The 24,510-nt window shown below is 40.6% G+C and overlaps 3 protein-coding genes across 3 annotated transcripts; all 3 read right to left on the reverse strand.

The window, feature by feature from the left end:
• Window positions 1-303: 303 nt before the first annotated feature.
• gjb3 (gap junction protein beta 3) lies at window positions 304-3,863 on the reverse strand. Its single transcript, XM_061742911.1, has 2 exons — window positions 3,697-3,863; window positions 304-2,235 (listed from the first exon to the last, which is right to left on the reverse strand). Exon 2 carries the CDS (start codon window positions 2,174-2,176, stop codon window positions 1,316-1,318), a length of 861 nt encoding a protein of 286 aa, XP_061598895.1. The 5' UTR covers window positions 2,177-2,235; window positions 3,697-3,863; the 3' UTR covers window positions 304-1,315.
• A 5,161-nt stretch (window positions 3,864-9,024) lies between these two features.
• gjb10 (gap junction protein beta 10) lies at window positions 9,025-11,447 on the reverse strand. The gene is made up of 2 exons (XM_061743851.1): window positions 11,294-11,447; window positions 9,025-10,466 (listed from the first exon to the last, which is right to left on the reverse strand). Exon 2 carries the CDS (start codon window positions 10,404-10,406, stop codon window positions 9,606-9,608), a length of 801 nt encoding a protein of 266 aa, XP_061599835.1. The 5' UTR covers window positions 10,407-10,466; window positions 11,294-11,447; the 3' UTR covers window positions 9,025-9,605.
• A 1,332-nt stretch (window positions 11,448-12,779) lies between these two features.
• Window positions 12,780-22,984, reverse strand: ppie (peptidylprolyl isomerase E (cyclophilin E)). The gene is made up of 10 exons (XM_061743389.1): window positions 22,947-22,984; window positions 21,749-21,847; window positions 21,612-21,655; window positions 20,673-20,699; window positions 20,491-20,572; window positions 20,311-20,414; window positions 19,954-20,077; window positions 17,129-17,314; window positions 16,897-17,039; window positions 12,780-12,978 (listed from the first exon to the last, which is right to left on the reverse strand). The coding sequence occupies exons 1-10, from the start codon at window positions 22,975-22,977 to the stop codon at window positions 12,910-12,912; spliced, it is 909 nt and encodes a 302-aa protein (XP_061599373.1). The 5' UTR covers window positions 22,978-22,984; the 3' UTR covers window positions 12,780-12,909.
• Between the last annotated feature and the right edge of the window lie 1,526 nt (window positions 22,985-24,510).

Here is a 24,510-nt window from a genome sequence, read left to right on the forward strand (position 1 = left end):
CGCACACTGCAACGCCTAGTAACGCAGATCTTGCGTGTTAAAGACAAAAAACCATGTGTCATGATTAAGTATGAATTCAAAGACTATTGTTTATGTTCGGAAATAACGAGTCATCAACAGCTCCTTAAATAACAATTGTAATCAAAATCTTTTGTAGGATTATAATTTTTTTTATATTATCAGTAAACCAGATTTTTGTCCTTTTGAAAAGCTAAAAATAGTTAGATATGGGAACTATATTTCAAATGAACATCATCTTTCATTATTGTTGTAGAGGCCAAAGAACAACACAAAAAAGGAATGCATATTCCAGGGATTTAGTATATGTACATTTATATCTTTAAAAAAAAAAGACACAAATATTAACAAATGATGAGAATACGTTTCCACTCGCCGTCCAGTATGGACAGGAAGTGGCCTATCAGTAGCTCAATGAGAAATCTGTGTCCGGCCTTCCTCCTCCGAGCTCCAGCCCTGCCAACAGAAGTAAACAGCAGCATTCCTCCGTCCTCATTTGCACCAATAGTTGTCTTGGATCAGGAGAGGTTGTGTACAGGCATGTCAAACACAGACAGCACATCTACTGTACAACCTGGGATTGTGCAGCTTAAACCTGAGACTAATCAAAATGCCTGTGAATGATTAAGATACAGAAAAATGTATAAAAACGTTTTTTTTAAAAGTACAATTTTTGTTCTACTTAATTTTATCTCAGAGAAATTAGCTTAATTTTGACCCGATATGGACGTCTTCAAGTATTGCTTACATCATCATGGCCTTGACTTTTGGAGCATCTGGGCTCCAGTGCAGGTGTTTTCTTGTCTCCAACAACTTTGGGTAAAGAAGTTGTAAAGAAAAAGGAAAACACTTGATTATGAATAAAATAAAATAAATCACTTTTAAGGTGCTAACCACACCCCAATGAGTGCTTTGATACACAAGGCTAAGAAAAACTTTTACTGCAATGTTATGATGTAGCGAAGATTAAAAGGCACAGAGACCTAAAAAGCAAAATAAACACACACACATTAAAAAAACAACCCATACAACAAACAAATCAATGTCGCTTTCACAGCTGATTTGTAAATATTGTGGGAGTTGACTTGGAAACCAAAGTTCGAGTGATTCCTCAGAGTCTTAGATGCGGACAGACGGTCCCTCGGGAAGAATCCAACACTGATGACTCAACTCCCAAGCTCTGATTCATTCTGCAGTTTGGCAGACAGTTCTGAATCTGGCTTTTTCCACATTTGTAATTAAGATCTGGCCCAAGCATCATTGAGCTCTTCTCGATTGATCTGATTACAGGGGTTCACTAAGTCAGGGAAAGGTTAGGAGCAGAGGCTCGTATCTTAGGTTCACGTTTGAGTAACGATGGCTGGTATGGCATCTTGTCCACACTCTTGAAGGACGGAGGTTTGTCCATCAGGTCTTGCCTCGACTTCGATATGTTGCAGTTGTTAAAAGGCTCGTCGGTGTACTCGTCCACAATGATGACCCTGTTACGACTGCGCCTCTTGGCTTTGTTTGCACATCGTGCGATGCGCTTGGAGATGAGATAAATGATCTCACAGATGTTCAGGATGATGCAGAGGGCAGAGGCTCCGACCATGAAGTAGGTGAAGACCTTCTTTTCTGTGGGGTGCCCTATGTAGCAGTCCACCAGGTTGGGGCAAGGCGACACGTCGCACTTGACCAGCCTCGGCAGGTAGAAGCTGTCGTAGATCCTGTGGAGGATGTAGAGGAAGGCGATCTCGATGCCCGTCTTGACAAAGAGACTGGTCAAGTAGGTCCACCACAGGCCTCCGTGTTTCTTGCCCGTGTTGTTGTACAGCTTCTTGTTGTCGCCGAACTTGGCCTGGTGCTTGCGCTCGCGTTCGTCGCGGTACGCCACGTGCATGACCACCATGAAGGACGGGCAGGTGACGAAGATGAGCTGCAGGGCCCACAGGCGGATGTGGGAGATGGGGAAGAAGTGGTCGTAGCAGACGTTGGGGCAGCCGGGCTGCTTGGTGTTGCAGTCAAAGTCCTTCTGCTCGTCGCCCCACACGCGCTCGGCCGCCACCACGTACACCATCACCCGGAACACAAACACCACCGACAGCCATACTCGCCCAAACGCAGTGGAGTATTTGTTCACGCCACTGAGAAGGGCTTGGAAGGTCTTCCAGTCCATGTTCTTGGTTGGTAGTCAAATATCGCTTCCCTGGAGTTGGTGGTAGTTTAACTTCAGACCTGGGAGTGGCAGAATAAAGAATGGGTCACCATGTTTTCAAAGCCTGTTGAAGTTTTCTACACACACACAGGGGCGTCAATTGGGTATGGCAAGGTATGGCAGCCGCCACACATTGGCTTCAAGGGAAAATGTACATGTTTGTTTTTTTAAATACATTTATGGAATTACTCTGTGTCTATTTGTATTGATTATTCTATTACTTAATACATATAGAATAACTACAAATGCAAATCAGAACATGATCGATTTCACTAGTTATTATACACTGCAAAAACTCAAAATCTTAACAAGAATATTTGTCTTATTTCTAGTTAAAATGTCAAAAAAAATCTCATTACATTTAAGACAAGACTCAAAAACAACCATTTTCACCTGTTTCAAGTAGATTTTCACTTAAAATAAGTGGAAAAATCTGCCTGTGGAACAAGATTTTTTTGCTTGTAATTAAAAGATAAATCTTGTCCCACTGGCAGATTTTTCTACTTATTTCAAGTGAAAATCTACTTGAAACAGGTGAAAATGGTCAAATAAGTTATTTTTCTGGTGATGGCTCTTGTTTTACGTGTAATGAGATTTTTTGACTAAAAATGAGACATTTTAACTAGAAATAAGACAAATATTCCTCGTAAGATTTTGAGTTTTTGCAGTGAGTGAGACTGCATTTGGAAAAAGTTCCAATTTTCTTGACCATACAGATAAGCTACATAGCAGACTTCTGTGATGAGTATTTGCTGGACGTGCTGATTGATATTCTAGTTAAGTTCTGTGACTCGTAACCTTGCCATACCTTAGCTTCCACTGAATTGACGCCACTGCACACACAGTGCAAACAGCAAATCAAACTCTTAACTTTGGCTTTCAAGAGCAGGACTCTTTTCCCACCCCAAAAGCTAATTCAATGTAAAAACTATTATTTGTTATTATTTTATTTTTAAATGTCTGAACTTCTCACTTAACCCCACCAGAAAAGCCCAGTAACAGTGTACAGCTGTGATCAGACCGGCGCCAGACTGCTCCCTAAGGAAACTGGCTCAACCAATATTACAACACGCACGCACAAACTATGACCGTTGATACTCGTGTTATTTTTTAATTTCTTAATGGAAATTAAGTTTTTAAAGAGGAAGAAACCCCCTAATGTTCTGTTTCTATTAACGTTTCAAGCAGACCCCAGCACTTTTAATCTGAATGCATTAAAAAAAGAAGAAAAGAAAGGAAATTCTGGCTTTTACGCACGAACTGTTTGCGCTATTTGGACTTACTTTCGTTTCAAGTTTGACTCTATAGATATAGTATAGTTATAAACCAAACGGGATGGCATATCTTCTGCTTAGCCTGAGATTAAATCAAGGAACCACAATCTCAAACTTCTCTGGTTTTTCCTGGCTGAGACTGAGGCGAACTTAGACATTGCGAAGTAAGTTTGAACTCTTCTAAGAGAAGGGAGGGTTTTCACTTACCCAAGAGAGTATCAATCCATCATTAGATTGAAAAAAATCCACCGCACGTGTCGATCCATTATATTTAATGCTGCATTAAAGTTGGTTTGGTACTTTAAAGCACAGTTTTTTAAAGCTTCCGTGGCAGGTAGAGCGGCGCAGCGCAGCGCAGAGAAATGCGTCCGTGGGTGTGGTTAAAGAAGAAAAGAGTGGAGAAACCCCAGATGTCTTGTTTTTTCCCTCCCTCTGTTTGCTCCTTCTCTCGCCTACTCACTCCACTAGCGCAAGAGAGTTCAAATGTTTATTTTTTATTTTTTAATAACAATGAACAAACTTAATATGCATGTATTACTGACTGTATGAAAGTTTATGAAGTTAAAAACAAAGTAAGGAAATGAGTCATCCCCAAACTTCTCTGGTGGTGTGTGATCACGTTTTTGTGGCCTGGCAGACTTGGAGGGATCAGGGTTGATTCCTTAGGTCTGCTCCAAATTGAGGAACCGATTATTTCACAATAAAGTGGGTGATTCATCTCCTCACTGAACAGCATGAAAGTATAGGGAATATCCTACAGTTTATCAGACTGGGTGAAGTGGGACAAAACATCCCCCCAAAAATGGGTGTTTGTATTTACTTTTAAAGGTTTTGGAAGGGGCCAAAAGCTCACCATGCAAATACCGTGTTTCCATGAACAGGATTGCCAGGATTGCCTCTACTGTAGGTATGTCTCAACTTGTTTCTGAGTAGTCAGCATTACACGCAAGAGGAAGGCACACCTTGACGCAAATACATTTCTTTTGTTGTATATTCCCTCGGACTCTCTTTGTTGGTTCCATCCATTTTCTATACCTGCTTGAGTTTCAAGTTTTCCTGCCCCAACACACCTGTTTCCAATGAACGGTCCTCATCAGCATGTCATCAAGGTCTACACATCTCAGTTAGGGACAGGATCATTTGTATCAGGGTGTGTGGTATGCTGGATGGGCCCACGGTTGCCATCATGGCCTTGCCAGTAAAGGGTCATGGGGGTCTGCTGAGCCGGTGTTCTGCCAATTTCTGCTACCTGCCGAGAAATGCTACTCTGTGGTTCTGCGCATGCGCACAGTCAATTTTCAAAGTTTGATTGCCACGCTAAATCGATAATATGGGATGTTAAGTATTTGATCCTTCAAAATACACTACCCATGACATGAATTGCATTACACTTTGTGAGCATTATACGATAAAGAGAAAAAAAACCCAATTCTATCGCTTTATTTGATATTAATTCAGTCATTGGCCTTTATTTAACCAGGCAGGTCATTAAGAACAGATTCTTATTTACAATAACGGCCTGGCAAGAGACAAGGACCACTTGGGGGGGAAAGGAAGTGGGCTAGGGAGTAAAACACAGTAAAATTGTAGCTCTACAAAAGTAGAAAACCATTAGGTAGCATTTTTTGGCAAAGCAGCAGAAATTGGCAGAACACCGGTCCCAGCTCAATACAGGCAGAAGGCACAGGGTACACCCTGCACCAGTCTATCACATATGTGGACAAACTACCACACATACTTCCACATACTCATTTTAGAATCAATCAGCCTAACGCGTATGTTTTTGGACGGTGGGAGGAAACCAGAGTACCTGGGGAAAACCCACACAAGAAAGACTCCTGCTGGGCCCGGGAGTCGAACCCGGAACCTTCTTGCTGCATGACAGCAGGGCAAACCACTAATCCACCACCGTGCTGTTCCTTGTTGGTTTCAAAAGTATGTAAGTGCTTAAAAGAGAATTCCATGTAAGAGAAAAAAGATGTTTATTTCCTGTTCCTCTTTCATTTGTGGCTCCTTTCCTTCTTTTTTTCTTCTTTTTTTTTGCTGCCTCTTTACATAACCCAGCTCTTGGGAGAGTATAGTGTGTCATGAACCTTTTCAAACTCATGTTCTCTTCGGATAACGCTGAGACCATTCACAAATCCCCCGGGACTCTTAAATCTTCACTGTTAGATCAGATGCAGCAGCCTTTGTCTCTACCGAGGTGTAAAAGTACATATATAATAACATTTTGAAAAGCAAGTTCTTATTGCCATATTTTGCAGATGTATTTTGTGCTTGTTTGTTTTGTTTTGTGTGCAGAAGCGGAGGAATGGCAACTGCTGCCTTCTCTAAAACGCCAGGGCTCTGTCCCAACCTGCCGGTTCTTTCATACTGGTTCCTGCATTCAGAACTATTTAATCCAGTGTTTACATTGTATGAATAAAGACAAGCAGGGTACTCAAGTATTCTTCATTCTGCTCGGCGTCTCAATAGGTTTGTTTAAGCGTATACTCTTAAACTAAATACTTACCTGCTGTACTCTATTGCCCTTACTGTTTAAAAACTTGTGCTTTTTATTATTTTACCTGTTTTCTTATCATTTTATTTCATATTTTTTGTTACTTATTCTATTTTATTTCATTGTATTGTGTATCATTATTTCTTATTTCAATTCCCCTTTTTAATTGACTTGTTACTGTTTAATTGTGTCTTGCTGATTTTAATGTTGATGTAAAGCACTTTGAATTACCTTGTGTTGAATTGTGCTATACAAATTTCCTTGCCTTTAAGGCTCACATTAACAAAGATGGTAAGAAAGGTCATTATGACTCAATTTCATTCAAAATACTTTATTAATCCCCATTAAGAAAATTATATAAATGTGTGCTGGTAACAAAGTGAGACATAAAGGTTTGTGAATGCGTAAACTTTGAAGACTTCAGCTGGAGTTGTGCTTTTTAGGAACACCGTTCAACTTTAGCAGGCCAAATATAACGTCTGATGTTTCAATAACAGAGTTTTACAGCTTTGCCCATTTGACAGGAGCAAGGGGAAGAATGCATTCATAGAATCCAGGTGAACAACTGGCTGAGGCAGTCTAACAAGAACACACCCGGAGATATCCACGGCATGACTCAGAGACTGCAGCAAGTCTTAACACGACGGCCCACTCACAGCACAAGCACACAACCCTTCACTGCGGATACTGTGAGGAGAAGGAAATGTACCAGATGAGAGGAGATATGTGTCGCCATGGAGAAGAGAAGGCATTAAAAACAACACTTTCTTGGGGAAAAGGACATTATGACCTGTCACCTCATCTCTTCTCTCCACTGCCCACATTATGAAAAGATGAAAGCTGAATGTTTGAGGAAACATTTGATCTGTCCCATTTAAAGCTATTTTTTTGCCATTTCCTCCTTCCTTCTACCATTCCAACGCTGGTTGATGAGTTACATCAACGTCTCTCTCACTCTAGCTAAAAAAAAAACCATGTAATTTCTGAGTCTGACTTGAACTTTCCAAACCAGAAATAGGGCCCTCAGTGTGGACGATGCTGGACAACTTCTTCACAAACATGTGATGCTCAACTCAGCTCATCCGGTCAAGATCCAGGAGTCCATCCGTATCCAAAGAATAAGAAATGTTCTTTTAAGGAAAAAGTATTCTGGTCACAGGAAAAACACATTTTTGACAGAAGACTTAAGGAAACCAATAATTTGCAGCTTTATTTGACCAAAAAATTTAAATATTTGTGTTATTCTCAATTAAAAAAAAAAAAAAATATATATATATATATATATATATATATATATATATATATATATACACGTACACCTGTTGCACTGAAATCATTCTTTAACACACCCAGATGATGTGATTATAGAAAATTAGTCCTGTATGTAAACATTCAATTAAACCCAAAATGTCCTGATTGCTCTGCAGGGATTCAATCAGGAAGTTGCAACAGAGCTGACACACAGAAGAATAACGTGAAGCTGGGAACCACAGAGAATAAATGCAAGGGTTTGTTTTAAAAAAACAAAATACATTGTACAGAAATGTTAAGTTAAACAGTTCACCTAACGTAGTACAAATATGCATCCAGATAAGTTCCCAGTTGTTTTGATATTAGTTTTAACTGGAAAAGAAAGACAACTTAACAATCGGAAAGGGACAAAACACCATCGTTTGATCAGTAAACCAGTTTAATAAGCACAAACTACAAGGAAAAGTCAAGCTTTAACCACACCTTATATGTAAGTGTTATAAATTTAGCAATAATGAGAAATAATCACAAAAACATCTATATTTAAAAAACAAAAGTGCATCTCTGAAGATCCCTACCCTCGTGGTTTCTGCACGATCCACCTTTGACTTTTGCTACCACAACATCCCACGTGCTGTCTGGGAAACCCACAGCGGACAACCACTTGGAAATCTAATAAAAGTCTGGAGGCTTAAAATAACAGGGTTTAAATGTCTAAGGATGGACGATTGGGAGATTGAATGTTTCCAAGAACACTAAGTAAATAAGTCCAGCTGCCCCCTCAAACACTTCAAACTTACCATCAATAAACAAGAACAGATGTGCCCACAGGATTTTATTTCAGTATTTAAGAAGTTATTGAAGAATTGACGACATCCTGCCTCAAACGAGCCCAAACAATGATACTTCCACCGCCAGTGTTGCCATTTAAGATACGTTTGTACGCTATAGTTAAAAATGCTGTTTGCAGCATCTATGGATGCAGCGGATTGTGGATTTCTGGAGTCCAAACTCTTACCAGACACCTACAGAGATGGATTTGTAACATTTGCCAGGACCGTGAGCGCCCAAAACGATTTTAAGCGTCAGAAACCATCGTCTTGATTTGTTAATATATCACCGGAAGTACCATCTGAAACTGGTTTCAGTGGTGAACATAAACTAATACCAGAGGTGTCTACAAGTTATCCTGTTGTTTGTGGAGGGATATTTGACTGGTGGTGCGTCCAAGGCAGAGAGCGGGGGTGTAGTTCAAGATCTTAGGGGAGTAAACATTTAAAATTAAAAACTATATAACATTCTTTTGGTTTCATGGCACCATTTCTGTGGAACATTGACATGCAAATACTGTAACCAGTCTTTGTGAAGCTGTATAGACTAACAAATTCCTGCCCTGGGTGGAGCCCCACGTCACCAAAGATGAAGCAAATAGAGGAGTGGGAGGCTCCTCCCCCAAACTTTTCAAAGTAGCAATCAGCCAAAACAATGAAAGCGCATGACAACACAACAGCCTGTGTGGGGAAAGTGGAGCAATGGGGTATGGTAAATTAAAAAACATGTGGAAGAAGTGGAAGACGGAGGAAAAGCCGAGATCCTTGTGCTTGTTTGGAGCCAGCGTGTCTCTGTGTCCGTGGACACGCTGGCTGGTGTGCATTTCTCTTTTCCACTTGTGGTTTAGCAGACTGCAGATGTACAACAGTGTTTCACACTGACATATACACACTCCTGTGTTTGAACCCCTGTAAATGACTGCATCTTCCTTGTTCTTATGGAAAACAAACTCATTTTCAAACATAAAAATAGCATTTATTAAAAACTATTAACATCATTTAGGGCAAAGTTCAACACTGCAAAAATATGCACACCCAGAGACATTACAAAACTTGCATTTCCTCCCCTCTACTTTCTGCTGCTACAGTAACAGTAAAGTAACACAAACATGGCACAAACATTATGCACAGCCGTTTGAAGCCTTTCTGGTAAACAACAGCATTTACAGGGTCTGGAATGAACATCTGCACACAGGGAGGAGACTCCACAGCCCTGACTAACCATTTTGAGGTTGGCAGTGAGCACAGGGGAAAAACTTACACTGAAAACCACAAGGGTTTGTAGATGTCGCCAAACCAACGGGAGACTCATATCATTGCAGCCGAGGCTGGATCACACACACGCAAATTTGTTCTTGACTGTAAAACTTCCAAGAAAAGAAGCTCCACACAGCAATTTATAATTTACACATCTATGGTACATGCAACTCATGATACAGCATCTCTGGAGTTCAGTCCCTGAGGAAACAAATTCATGTTAACAAGTCTTAAAGGATGTCGTTTTGTACAACGAGGGAACGCGGCTTTCCTGTATCTCAGGACACGGCGACGTAGTATGAGGGTGCGGGCGTCTCGGGGGTGTGTTTGCCGGGTAACTTTAAAGCGTTCGTCTCCATCAGGGTGCTTCCACTTGACATGGTGTTGGTCATGATGGTCGTGTTCCTGGAGGCGTGGTGAATCCCTAACAGACACTCCCGGCAACGTTTGCCAATCAGGTAGGTGATTTCAATAAGCGAGAGGAGGATGCAGGCCAAGCTGGTGACCACCATGAAGATGGTGAAGATCCTCTTCTCGGTGGGCCGAGCGATGTAACAGTCCACCGTGTTGGGACACGGCTTCTGTTCGCACTTAATGAGCGAGGGGAAGTCGTAGCCCTCGTAGATGTGGTACACTAGGTAGACGAAGGTGGCGTCCACGCCGACTTTAAAGACCAGCGTGAGGACGTACGTCCACCACAGGCCTCCGCGCTTCTTGCCCGTGTTCAGGTAGAGACTACGGCAGTTCTCGCCGTACTTGAGCTTGTGTTTACGTTCCCGGTCCTCCCTGTAGGCGACGTGCATCACCACCAGGAGCGAGGGGCAGGTGACGAAGATGAGCTGCAGGGCCCAGAGCCGCACGTGGGACACGGGGAAGAAGTGGTCGTAGCAGACGTTGTGGCAGCCGGGCTGAGCCGTGTTGCATTTGAAGTCTTTCTGCTCGTCTCCCCACACCTTCTCCGCCGCCACCACGAACACCATGACCCTGAAGAGGAAAACAATGGAGAGCCACACTCTGCCGAACGCCGTGGAGTACTTGTTCACTCCCATGAGGAGGCCCTGGAGGAATGTCCAGTTCATGACGAGTTTGGTCCAGTCAGCCTTCCCTTCCTGCTGAAAGAAGAGAGGAGGCTTTCCTCTCTGGAACGGCAGAGACAAGTTTCAAAAGTCAACCAGCATGAAGCATTATTCATTTCATTTCATTTTATTCTTTATTTCATTCAAAAAACAAAACAATTTAATACAAACACAAATACAAATGTTCCTAACTTATGAATGAAAAGGGAGCAGAAAGAAGAAGAATCTTATCTGATCTGCCCCTTTCACAAATAACATAAATTAATAATAATTAACAAAAACAAAAACTAAGTGAATAAAAACAACTAAAATAAAATTAAAATAACATTAAATAAAATTACCACCGCCTACGGGTATGTCAATCAAACTCAACATTTTTCGTTATATTTCCTTAACATACAGGTTTTAATTGTTATTTTGAATGTAATATTTGATTTGATAATAAAACTAATTAATAATAAAAAAATTATTAAGATTAATAAAACATACTTAAATCACAAGCACATTAGGAGATCGAGGGAACAAAGGAAGAGTGGAGGAAGTGGGAGTTTACACTATAAAGTTATGCTTTTATACAGTTTCATGGCAAAACTTTAAAACTACATGTAAAATCAGCACTAAAAAAAAAACAAAAAAACTTTGAATAAACCCGTGAATTCTCAGATATACAAGTAAAAACCTAATACTTCGTCGCCGTTTGGACAAACAAGATAGAAACACTCACTTAAAACCAGTTAATCGCTTTCTTGAGATCGCGATGCGGATTTTCGCGTTTCCACATTCCGTGCGTAATTACGCGTTTTCACAGTCCGAGCGTCTAAAAGTTAATACAATTATTTCACACTGCTCTGAGACGTGAGTGTGTACTAAGGATCGGTGTGAAAACTCACAGTTTAATCGCCGCGGTTGCCTCTCGGAGCCGGAGCGTGGGATCCGTGTTTGGATGGAAATCTCAGCAGATTCTGTCCGGGAGACGGGAGTGGAGGAGGCGGAGCTGGAGACTCTTCATGTCTCTTCATCTCAACCTGCCCAGGTAGCTGCTCCGCCTGGAACCCGCTCAACCGACTGGAAATGATGTTGAAACACTTCATTGTCCACGTTTACATCCGGAAAGTATGTAAAACACGACCAAAACAAACTGCTCGCACTGGGTGAATATTAAAAACATTATGTATTAGACTGACGGGTTGGGGGAGAAAAAGTTCATGAGACACTTTGACACTAATTGACACTTTGACACTTAGGAACGCAATTATTCTTTTTGTGATCAAATGTTTTTATTTACTTTCATGATTTTCTTATCAAAGGTGGCATCCACAATGATTTTAAACAAGCATTTACACATTCTCAGCCCCTTCCAAACCCACCCCTTGGACCTAAAAAAAAAAAAAATAAATAACTAAATAAATTGGTAATGCAGAAAAACAGATACTACAAAGATAATAGAACAAAGGACAAAATAAAACAAAGGCATAATAATGTCAAAAACTGGACAAGGATAGCTGCAACAAGGTAATCTATGTCAATTTTAAATACATCTTTCGAGTTTGGACTTAATTGTATCTGCTGCCTTAAACCAAAATAAAATATTTTGTTGTTTTGCATTATGGATTCGGGCTGTAGATATTTCCAGGTAGATAATTTCAAGGGAGGTCAAATACCAATGGGAGATGTTAATTGTGTGTGGTGGTTTCCATCTTACTGCTATTATTTTTTTTGCTGCTGTTAGGCCAGCAAGCAAAATTCGTTTCTGACATAGTGAAGTATTGATTGTTGATAAATTATTTAAAATAAGTGTTTGAGGGTTTATTGGAATATTGCTGTTATCGAGGATAATGCAGTTGCAACCTGTTGCCAGAAGTTTGCAACAGGTTGGCATTCCCAGACCATGTGCATGAAGGTTCCCGGTTTATTCTGAAAGCATAGTGTACATAAAGAGCTAGCCAGGAACTTCATATGGTAAAGCTTGCGAGGTGTTAAATAAGTTCTATGTACAAATTGAAAATGAATACGCTGATGATTTGGGTTTCTGGAAGATGATATTATATTGGTCCATACTTCATTCCAGTTGAAATTTGGGTCCCATTCAGGTATATCCCTTCTCCATATCGCATCTAGGGCTAAAGGTTTATATGACATTTTTAAAATATATTGATATATAGTTGTGACCACGCCCCTTGTTTTTAACTTGTCTATTAGCTCATACAGGGGATGTTCAGATAATTTTGGAACGCAATTATTTTAGTTATTGAGTATTTACAAAACTTGAAGAAAAAAACCTCCACCCACCAAAACTCTACAAATACATTACTATACAGTGGTTATTATGCATCAGTAGTAAGGAGAGATCCATTTTTTCCAAAAAGAATAGACATCAACGTTTGCTTTCTTTATTAAAAAATGTTTATTGAAATATTTACATGGCAAAAGATTCAGATTCAAAGCACAAGAGCCCTCAACAGTGTGCTCTCGTACACACAAACACATTTAGACTATTCTTTTCCATTCACTCATATTCTCCACAGTCCGAGATGATCACTTTCTCCTTCGGCTTCCCATCTTTTGTTCCCTTAGCCTGCAGAAAAAATACAACAAAACAGGAAATTATAGTGACAAAATTCTGCAAAAAACCTGCATTTTAATTTCTACTTAAAAAAAAAAAAAGTAAATAAATGTATATCAGAGTGTTGTTGTTTTATTTTATGCTTGTTGGTCAAATTTGTTTTGTGTCTATGCATTCTTAGATCACATGACATCCAACTTCAATCATCCAATCCACCAAGTTGTTTGGCACTGGCAGAGAAGATTTGGCAACACTTTTAAGGGCACAACCCACATGCTCATCCAATAAATGCATGTTCCTTACAAATGTGTTACCATTTGAAAGGGGAAATAAACAGGCTTTCCAACGGTATAAGATTTATTGCCAAGAAGCATTATTACAACAAAGAAATAATTTACCTTAGTTTTTGTGCTATGTTTATATTCTTTATTTTCAAAAGGATCATTTAAAGGGGACCTATTATGAAAAACAAGTTTTTTCTTGTTTTAACATGTATAAAGTGGTCTCCCCTCACCCTGCCAACACAGAAAAGATGGAAAGCCACGAAATTCTGCAGTTTCTGTACACCCCGCCCGGCTGAATCTTCCAGTGTCATGTGACTTCTACGAGCCGTTCAGAATCTGCGGCTATGGTGATGTCATCATAGGCGCAGATTTCCATAGGTCGGCCTCCGCTGCTGAAACCACGCCCACAACTAACTCCGCCGGCTGGAGCGTCCGCCATTGTTTAGAAGCGGTGACTGTTTCCACAGTGAGGGACAGTTTTTGCATCGACATTTACCCTCATAAAAGGATCAGTGCCCACAGTACGGACCCGGCAACTGCACACGAGTCAGCGGTAAGTGACGTTATTTTTTTATGTTATTTATATTTGTTTACAAGTATGATCTTTGCATGGGCTAAGTATTTAGCTTAGCTCCGGAGCACCGAAGCTCCTCATCGGACCGGACCAGTGAGGAGCTCCGGTGGCTCCAGTGTTCCCTAACGGAGCCACTCGCTTGTTAGGTAACACCGGAGCTACTCACCGGACTGGACCGGCGAGTAGCTCCGGTGTTACCTAACGGAGTGTTAGGTCACACCGGAGCTCTATTAGTACCGTAATACATTTTTCTTCTGTTTATGGTTTCAGAACCTCCAAGCACCTGAAGCTGTTCAACGACACCTTCAGAAGACATGGTCCTTCCTTGAGCCAGCAATAGTGCATACATGTTATTTATATACAACTTATGTTCTTTTATTTTTTTAACAATAAAGTTGCCATTTGTGAACATTGTGTTGTGATTTCTTTACAGTTAACATGATTCATTTGTCTTGTAACATAAGAAAGGAAATGATGAGGAATCGGAGTAAATAACTGGTGTAACTGTTTAGAATTCAATTAAATCTTCCTGTGTGAATTAGTGTGAAGACGAGGTGAACCGTTCCCTGTTCAGGTAACTAAAGACTGATTTATGGTTCTGCGTTACACCAACGCAGAGCCTACGGCGTAGGGTACGCATCGATTTAACGCAGAACCGTAATTCAGGCTTAAGATCCGTTTACACAGTGTCATTACTGCATGCGAACGTCCAACTATCGCGTCGAGCTGCATGACATCGGACGCTCTCTGTCAACACTGAAACCGTTAAACTCACAGCCAGTTAGGACAGTCCAATACAAAAAAAATAAAAGCAATGGAATTTATTTTGTCGCCGAAGCTCCCTCGCATGGGACACGCTTTGTGTACGCAGCCGGCTCTTCAGCCCGGAGCGAGGCTTTGTCTCCTCCCTTGCTACACGTCATTCAGACAGCCAATCAGCACAGAGCCTCATTATCATAGCCCCGCCCCCTCAGAATCACTCACAGAAAATGAGGTGAGAAGTGGTAAAACTAGAGACATGGCCCACAGGCTGAATTTCTGTTTTATGTAGAAAAAACAAGCTTTAGATTGTTTTAAAGACATTCAAGGCCTGTTTAAAATATACATTAAATGCCATAATAGGTCCCCTTTAATCCAAGTTTGACCAGTTAAAAGTATTGTGGCTTTTGGGTGGGCTTTCCAAAGTATTCCTCTGCTCCCGTCACTAGTAGTTTCTTATTGACAAACTATCCATTTATCACATCACCAACACTAGATTTTCTCTGATTCTCTTTGACTGTTTCTTTCCTGGGAAGCAGACAGCCCTGGTATTTTTAACCCAACTGTAGTTAGATTTGAATTTTGCAATTTTTACAGTCATTGTGTATGAAAGGCATGATATTTTAGTAGTTGTACATTGTAATATTGACTCAAGAGCTTTTTTTTTTTAAAATGGTGTATGCAGAAAAATAAAAGCCATAATTTTGGGTCCCCCTGTAGCTGGAATGCGTCCTTGGCATTTGCCTGAACAATCTCGATCCGTTATTCTTTGCAGTCTGGAAACGTACCGTATTTTCGCGACCATAAGGCGCAACTTTTTTTTTTTTTTTTTTTTTTAAATGTGCCGGGCGCCTTAAGAAACGGTGCGCCGTGTCTATTACCTGAATTACGGTAATGTAAGGCCGGCCACCATGAGAACTGTAAAAAGAGAAGGGGGCGGGTGAAGCCCCCGTGAGTTGCGACGTGAATGAGACCATCCACTGAGCTGTTTAATGCGGAAACAGATGATGAAAACTTTTAAGGATTTGCTTGATGTGTAAAATACAACCAAACTAAGTTTTGCTCCGCTCTATTTAAATAAGCACACTTGTGTGTGCGTGTTCTGCAGCGCGTGTGTTTTGCATGTCAGAACCGAGGATGCACCTGCCGTGGGTTTGCGGGTCCGATCGCCGCATCCCGGGGCAGATCCGGCTGAAGTGCCGGTGCTCTTACCCCGGGAGTCCCTACTACAAGTCCATGTGGGCTCCTCCGGTCCCGGCCGGTCGGAAGCGGTCACTTTCCCCGGTTAAAGCCGCGGCTGGAGCAGCGCGGTGATGCGCGCTGCTGCAGCCGACTTCCTGGTTCCCAAAGCGGGTCCGATGACCTGGTTCCCGGCCGTTTTACGAGCAGAGATTTCTGGGGTCTGTCTCAGGTCAGATCAGCTTCACCCTCCGAAATTTGCAGCCAAATCTGTCGGTTATAAACCCGGTACCGGATCCCGACATGCGCGGGTGTTTTTCGCAGCGCGACACACACTTACTGGTTTATGTGGCGCTTGCCTGGCGCAGCTGATGGACAGAAACTGTATGGGGATTTTTAAAATAAAAACTTTGCATAAGACGTTTCCAGCCGGAGTCATTATAAGGGTGAATGAAAAGAGGGGGCTGGATGAAAGGATGATGATCAAGAAGCTGAGACAGGTCTGGAAATTCGGACTGGCAGCTGAATTAACGGAGCTCCTGTCGCATACAACCCGGTACCGGCTCCCCGACAGCGCGTGTGTGTGAGCGGGTCCAGCGCGGCGGTCCCGGGTCCCGGGACCGCCGCGGGACCAGCGCGGGGGGGGGGGGGGGGCGGACCGGGACCGGGTCCAGCGCGAGGGAGCAGACGGGGAGCGGGACCCGGGACCGCCGCGGTCGGGATTTTTAAAAGAAAAGCGTTCCCTAAAGAGACTTTTCCAGCCAGAGTGAAATGAAAAGGGCTGGATGGATGAGGAGATGATCAGTGGCTGAGACAGGTTTGTGCAGCAACCCGGTGGTTTTTTTAAATTCTTTAATGCAGAAACAGAATATGAACCTTTGAAGGGTTTGATTGATATGAAAAGTGAAATAAAATATCAAACTAAGTTTTGCTTCCGCTGTATTTTTAGCGCGTGTGTGTTCTGCAGCGTGCGTGTGTGCAGCTCCGTCTCCGTAGACGGCGCCTTTTGGGTCGGTGCGCCATATGTGTGTTTTAAAACCAAAAATGACACACAAAACTGAGGGTGCGCCTTTCCACACAGTGCGCCATATGGTCGCGAAAATACGGTAATCAAGTTGCAGTTTCATCCCTCACCTCTATCGCTCGGAGAACATCCATCCCTTCCACCAGCTCTCCAAAAACCACATGCTTGCCATCCAGCCAGTCCGTTTTGTCCGTGGTGAGGAAGAACTGGGATCCGTTGGTGTTGGGCCCAGAGTTGGCCATGGAGAGCTGCCCTGTGCACACGAAAGGAAAAGGTTGAGCCAAGTTACTCACGGGATGAGCGGGGCAAACACAAACCAAGGCTTTCATTTAGATTCCTGACCTGGAGCGGTGTGTTTGAGGACAAAGTTCTCATCATCAAACTTCCGGCCGTAGATGGATTTGCCACCGGTACCGTTGTGGTTGGTGAAGTCGCCTCCTTGGCACATAAACTGAGGGATGACACGGTGGAAGCTGCTGCCCTTGTAGCCAAAGCCCTTTTCATGTGTGCACAAACAGCGGAAGTTCTCTGTACAAATATAAGAAAGATATTTGTTTATTGGACTGGCTGGTGTTAAATTAGTCACTTGAGGCATCTTTTTACAACAGTCAGGCTCATTCAGTGAAATCCTCATTTTTTTTGAATGAATGTGCTGCGAGACCGAGTGTTCTTTCACACATTCATGCTAGTATTTGAGGCACCGACAACTCCAACATTATGCTGAAGATTAAACACACTGTTCACCCTGAGACCGCCGGACAAACTGCACATCACTCTGAGAAACTGCTTCCTCGTGAGATGCCAGTTTGGTTCTCTGATCAAGAGCTGTTGCTGTGTAAGAACCAATAATTCACTGTTTGGATCCCTACTTCACTTTCTTTGAATATGAGGTTCCCACAAGTGTTTCAGTCCTGGAAGGACTGAACGTCAATCTTCAGAATCAGAGACTGCAGGCGAACACTTAACGTCGTCCAATTAGGATTTTTACCAGAAGTAAGATGTGAGTATTGGTGTTAAAACCCATATCAAAACCAACACTAATACTATAAGGTGACTGATACCATGTTGTGATCTCGATACCAATAAAGCTGGGAAACCTTTATGGAAACCAAACAAATTGCTATGGCGTTATCTTTATCACTCTTCACACTATTTAAAAACACATCGGCACAAGCATGCTCCAACTTTAACTACAGCTCAACAATTATAACTGCACATCTTTTCATCCAATCCAATCCTTTTTTTCTCTCACTCCCCCATGACTAGTGGTGAAAATATTTCGGTCAAATACAGAGTGGTCAATTACAAAATAGTGGAACATTTTAACAGAGAAGACCAGACAAATATGTTTATATAACATTTTGTGGTTCAGCAAAAATCTCAACAGCCAGGAAATGATTGTAATATTTTTAATTAAGTATTTTGTTTATCAACTATGAAAGAAATAACTATGGGAAATTTAAAATGTAGATTTAACCATGTTGATACTGGTGTTTTTCTTCTTTTATTAACAAAAACTGAGCAACGATACAGAAGCAATGTGTGGAGAAACGACTAACCCTCACTAATTTGATATCTTGGAGAACTTCTTTTAGCATGAGTCAGATGAAGTCTGTAGCAGGGTGGATGCTACGGGGCCCGCCCGAAGGATGGAGAGACGCGGAGTTTTGTGCAGAACCCTGTTTATTCACACACGACACCACCACACGTGCAGAAGCACCTTCACACAGCAGCTCCATCGGCCCCTTTGCTGCTGTCCAGTTCTGCCTTATGAAGGCTGGCAGGGTGGAGAGGCTGATTGGGCCCACCTGTGCCCTAATCAGCCTGAGTGGCTGCAGCTCCTCCACCCGGCCACAAAGTCATAATCACTCTCACAACAGCCCAGTATTCTTACCAATGTTCTTGAATGCATTTATGACTGCATGCATTTGCTTATGCATTGCTGTTTTTAAGTCCCAGCACAGCATTTTAGTCAGGTTAAGGATTTCAGCCGTGCGACAGATGGCTTTATACAAGACGTAAACAGAGTTCATAGTTGACTCAATGAAGAAACAGTTCACAGGTCTCTTAGCTGAAAAAACCCCACAAAAGATCCCCCTGCATCACTGCACTTGACATCAGTGTGTGCGGTGTTCGTGCTGAGAGGCTGCATTTCAACTTTGCCAAACACAGTGCTGCACATTATGACCAAACATCGCAACCTGAGTCTCGTCGGTCCAAAGGACTTTTATCCAGAAGATGTTTGGTTTGTTGAGATGCAACTTTGTAACCATAAGCTATGTTCACTTTAGAGAGAGGAGGATTTGTCCAGACAACCCCTCCAATCAAGCCATGCTTGTTTAGTCTTTTTCCTAATTGTACCGTCGTGAACTCCAACATTTAATATGCTAACCAAGATCTGACAAACAGTTTTGGTGGCTGTTTTTCCTGAGTACTGCCCGGACTGACCTTTATGTAAACCTGCAGGGGTGACACTTTGTATTAATTCATTAAGTCCATTTAATTAGCAGCACATGGCTGCTGGTTATCCTCTTTATTAATATGGAAGCTGCACTTAGTGTTACTACGTTTTGAGTTAGTTTCTATTTAATAAATAGTATGATAAGTGATGCATTATTCATATGAGGTTATATTTACTTAATTCTTTTACCTGGTAAAGATATGGGTTCTTTTGCTTTAATTATATCCTGATAGTATTAGAATAAAGCATTTTATTTCTTTTTTTTATATATATGGCTGTATATACTGTGAGGAGACAGGTGAAATGTAACTATCTACAAATAATTTACACAAAAAAAATAAGCATAAGGGCAGACGAGGTGTTTGTTAATTCAGATATAAGTGAGTTATAGGTTTTTTTTCCCCCTTTTTCCTACCATCAAACACCAAATAAAGCCGTTACTGCACTTAATCATCTAAATTAGATACTTCCAGAACATGGCGGTTTGTCAATGTCTCTTTATATCAACATATTACTTTTGAGAATTAACACATTGGTATGAATCCGACCTAATAATAATCATTAAACCTGAGGCTGTGTGCTCAGACTGGAGAATCCAGCACACCCCGAAGTTCCTAACATCATTAATAAAGAGCAACTGCTCTGCTGTTCGTGACAGCTTGTACCACGGGGTGGGTTGCATGTGAGATTGGGAATATGTGCAGACCTGCTGTCATGGGAACAACATCAGCCCTGAGGAGGAAGCGCAGCCTGCCTGCCGGCTTGTTGCCGATCTTGATGTCCATGTAGACCTGTGGATTTACTCTGCTCTTTTTAGACGGTGGCTCAGACTGCAACAACAAAATCACACTTTGGTTAGTATTACAACATTTCTCAGGCTTGACAAACTGCAGATCTAGTCTGCAGGGTTTCTCATCTCTTTCATGCACACAAAGTATTTGTCCGTCATTGGGAACAATTTGAGGTTTAGCATGTTTATAAATAATTCTGTGCATAAGAGATTTGATCAGTGGACAGCTCACGGTCTGCTCAGCAGCAGAAACTAGAAATCAAGCGATCTCACCTCCTCTGTTGATGTGGCATTTGTTTCTCCGGCTGCCGTCTCTGCCTCGGCTTCCTCCACCGTCTTCCCTGAGAATTTCTTCAGCCAGTCATCATCCGACCACACTGGTGGGAGAGGCCGACAAGAGTCAGAACCAAGCAACATTTTAAAAACCGCCTCTCGCGCATTTCGATTGATCACCTGGTCGAGAAGAACCCTCTTTAATTCTCATGGGCTTTGCAATGTTGACACGGACAGTCCGCCCAAAAAGTTCTGATTCATTCTGGATTTGAAAAAGAAAGAACGAAAATAAACAAACTATGATTTATTCAAGGGCAATTGTGTTAAACGTTTGACAAATGAGTTCAAGTTTTCTAGCATACCATGTTATCAATAGCTGCTGCAGCATCCTGTAGAAGAAGAAAATATATAAATAAGTGATGCATTGAGAAATATTCACACACAAAACACTGCTATGTTGCAGGTGTTCCATGTTCACGTTTCATAATTGTTATTTCCAGAGGTGGGTAGTAACGAGTTACATTTACTCTGTTACATTTACTTGAGTAAGTTTTTGGAAGTTTTGTACTTTTAGGAGCAGTTTTGAATCACTATACTTTTTACTTTTACTTGAGTAGATTTGTGAAGAAGAAACTGTTCCTCTTACTCCGCTACATTAGGCTACGTTGAGCTTGTTACTTTTCTTTTATCCCTTTTATCCACGTACGTGTCAATCTCATGACATCACTGAGTGATTCTTTGGGAAAAATGTTTGTTTTTGCATGTTTTCTCATATTTACACAGACTCAAACACACACAAAGTTTCTATGAGTTCATGGGCTTGTTATAGTTCTGCCTGCAGAGCCTGGTTAAAAAAGAAAAGTACAAAGGCTTGAAATTGTCTGCTACTTGTGCTTCATTTATTTTTTTATTCTGTTATTTTATTTATATTATTATTTATCAAAGTCCTCAAATTTACTTTAAGATTATTTTAATTTAAGCTATTTTTTATTAATTTTAATTAATTTTATTATTTTATTTATTTAATTTGCCTGAAGATGATTATTTTGTACTTTTGTCTGTTTGAATGGTTGTGTTAAAAAAATAAATCAGACGTTACTCAACAGTTACTCAGTACTTGAGTAGTTTTTTCACCAAGTACTTTTTTACTTTTACTCAAGTAATTATTTGGATGACTACTTTTTACTTCTACTTGAGTCATATTATTCTAAAGTAACTCTACCCACCTCTGGTTATTTCTGAACTGATATCTGATATCAGAGGCCGTGCAAATAAAAGTGCATCTGTAAAACTGGACATACCTCTGCCAGCTCAAATTCAATGAACGCGAATCCTCTGTGCTTTTCTGAAAGAGAACACAGAGTTTAATGTTTGGCTTTCACACAAGTCACAACAACTGGAGCTTCACTACAGGAAGCAACAACAGTCCTGGTCTCACCAGTTTCATAGTCCAGAGGGATCTGGATGTCTGTGATGTCTCCAAACGGGATAAAAGCTGCATGCAACACCTTCTCATCCACCTCTTCTGCCAAGCCGCCTGCCAGGAGCAACAACATTTAATAAGATTATCAGAGGTGTCAAGTAACGAAGTACAAATACTTCGTTTCCTTACTTAAGTAGAAATTTTGGTTATCTATACTTCACTGGAGTAATTATTTTTCAGACGACTTTTTACTTTTACTCCTTACATTTTCACACAATTATCTGTACTTTTTACTCCTTACATTTTAAAAACAGCCTCGTTACTCTATTTCATTCCGGCCTTAAAAAAAAACTTTCCAGTTAAATTGCTCCATCCGGATAGAGTGAATTTGGTTGTGGTTGTTTCAGATGTTCTTGTCCAGTTTTGTTCTTACATCCGTTCCCTCAGATTCCTGCAACTAAACTTGGATGTCATTCCAATAAAGGTTAGGATAAATGATAACATGCCTCTGAAGTTTGACTTTTTGCACCATTACAATACTTATAGGCAACTAGTCATCATATCTTCTGCCCTCTGAAACACATGTTAATGCTCAATAGTACACATATATTGTTCTTTAATATATTTGCATTATACTAAGATGCATTCATTTTCAATGGCTTTTGTCCTTAATGGCTTTTTCCCCCTTAAATTACTTTTACTTTTATACTTTAAGTAGTTTTGAATCCAGTACTTTTATACTTTAAAAAACTTGAGTTGATACTTCAATTTCTACAGGAGTATTTTTAAACTCTAGTATCTATACTTATATAGTAATGAATGTGAATACTTTTGACACCTCTGAAGATGATAGAAACAAATGTAAACGTTTAAAAGCTGTCTGAACATTCATACATGCAGTTTTGAAAAGTTTTAACAGTTATACGTTCAAAACACCACAAACCTCTAGAAAAATAGTACTTCTCAAAGTTTGCTACAACCCCATAATAAAGCTAAAAGTATGTTTGCCATAAGATGTTGGAGAATCTGTACAGGTTTACGTTGTTTTGACGATTTAAGATGTTGGAGGTTTAAAATAAGCTCAGTTTAAAAGTCGCTGTTATTTTCACAGGTCTACAAATGTTTTATTCCTTTTTATTATTTCTTTATAACGTGTTTGATGCTGAGATTAAAGAGTTTTAACATATTTTGTGAAAAAACTGAAACAACTCACCCACATACAGCACCCGCTTGCTGGCCGCCATGTTTGACCCTTCAACTGTAACCTCGAGCGCTGATTGGTGGATTGAACATAAGCCCCGCCTCCCTGTTCCTAAACTACAGCGCCCCCTTCTGACTTCATCTGTCACTACACCCAAGTTTGATCACTTTCTATGTAGTCAGTGTTAAAACGACGGACCAGCAGTACTGGAGTGAGGGGGGATGAGGGGGGATGGCATCCCCCCCTGAAATAAAAACGGTCCAAATCATCCCCCCTGTAAAACTGCCATCCCCCCTTTCCATCCCTTATGTCATTTCATCAATGAATGTGGTTTTACTGCTATTTCAACATTTAGAGTCATCACCAAAAAAATAACACCAGAAAAATAACTTATTTGACAATGTTCACCTGTTTCAAGTAAATTTTCACTTGAAATAAGTAGGAAAATCTGCAAGTGGGACAAGATTTATCTTCTCATTACAAGCAAAAAAATCTTGTTCCACTGGCAGATTTTTCTACATATTTCAAGTGAAAATCTACTTGAAACAGGTGAAAATTGTTGTTTTTTCCAGTGATGAGTCTTGTTTTAAGTGTAATGAGATTTGTATGACTAAAATTAAACATTTTAACTAGAAATAAGACAAATACTCTTGTTAAGAGTTTGAGTTTTTGCAGTGATCCATTTCACTTATCATGTGAGGGACAGAAGCATATTGATAAGTTCAGAAAACTGTTTTTTATTTTTGTGTTTTAATGTATTTGATGTAAGTCCAGTGGATATTTAAAGCTTACAGAAGGCTGCATTTAACTGCTGCTATGTCATTCCTGCAGTATTTCTGCAGGTGTTTTGGTCAGTGCTATTATTTGTAATATATTATATTATTTGTGATCAGCACAAATTATCTGTCCCCATATGATAAAATCCACCATCCCCCTTGATTTTTTTTTTACAACTCGAGTACTGCCGACCAGATATATTCGGTTATAAATTTGATAATGACAGCGTGACAGGACAGAGTGGAACGAGAAACACTGCATTCAGTGACCTAAAAGGGAGGAACTGAAATCAACCAGCATTAACTGTAATGATATATATTTATTTATCTGTTTATGCGTACAGGCTGTTAGTCGTTGTCATGGGGTACTTCAATTGAATTTCCATCTGTGGCAGTTTTTTGAAAACTGCCTATCCTGCTTGAATATTTTAGTCAAAATGTAGTTTTTAACTTTTTATACAAACCATTGGGAGAGCCTTTTCCGAAGGAAATGCACTCACATGTATCTAGAGCCTGAAAGTCTGCCGTCATTGTCCTTTTTGACAGTGAACCCCAGAGAACCTATTTTCCTTTTATTTCTGCCCTGTAAACTGTAGCTGTAACCTATATACTCCCAAATACCTCCTGCTTTCTTGATTGTAAGACAAATTGTTACAGCCAATGTCTACTTTATTGGTTTTCTTGAAGCTATACAAAAGGTGATAGTATAATATCTATAACAGTAAAGCAAAACTAACAGTCTGATACTGTAACCCTCATTCAACTAAAATAAAACGAGAAAGGTTATGTTTATGAGAACT

Source organism: Cololabis saira, chromosome 16 (assembly GCF_033807715.1).
Source record: "Cololabis saira isolate AMF1-May2022 chromosome 16, fColSai1.1, whole genome shotgun sequence".
Lineage (NCBI taxonomy): Eukaryota > Metazoa > Chordata > Actinopteri > Beloniformes > Belonidae > Cololabis > Cololabis saira.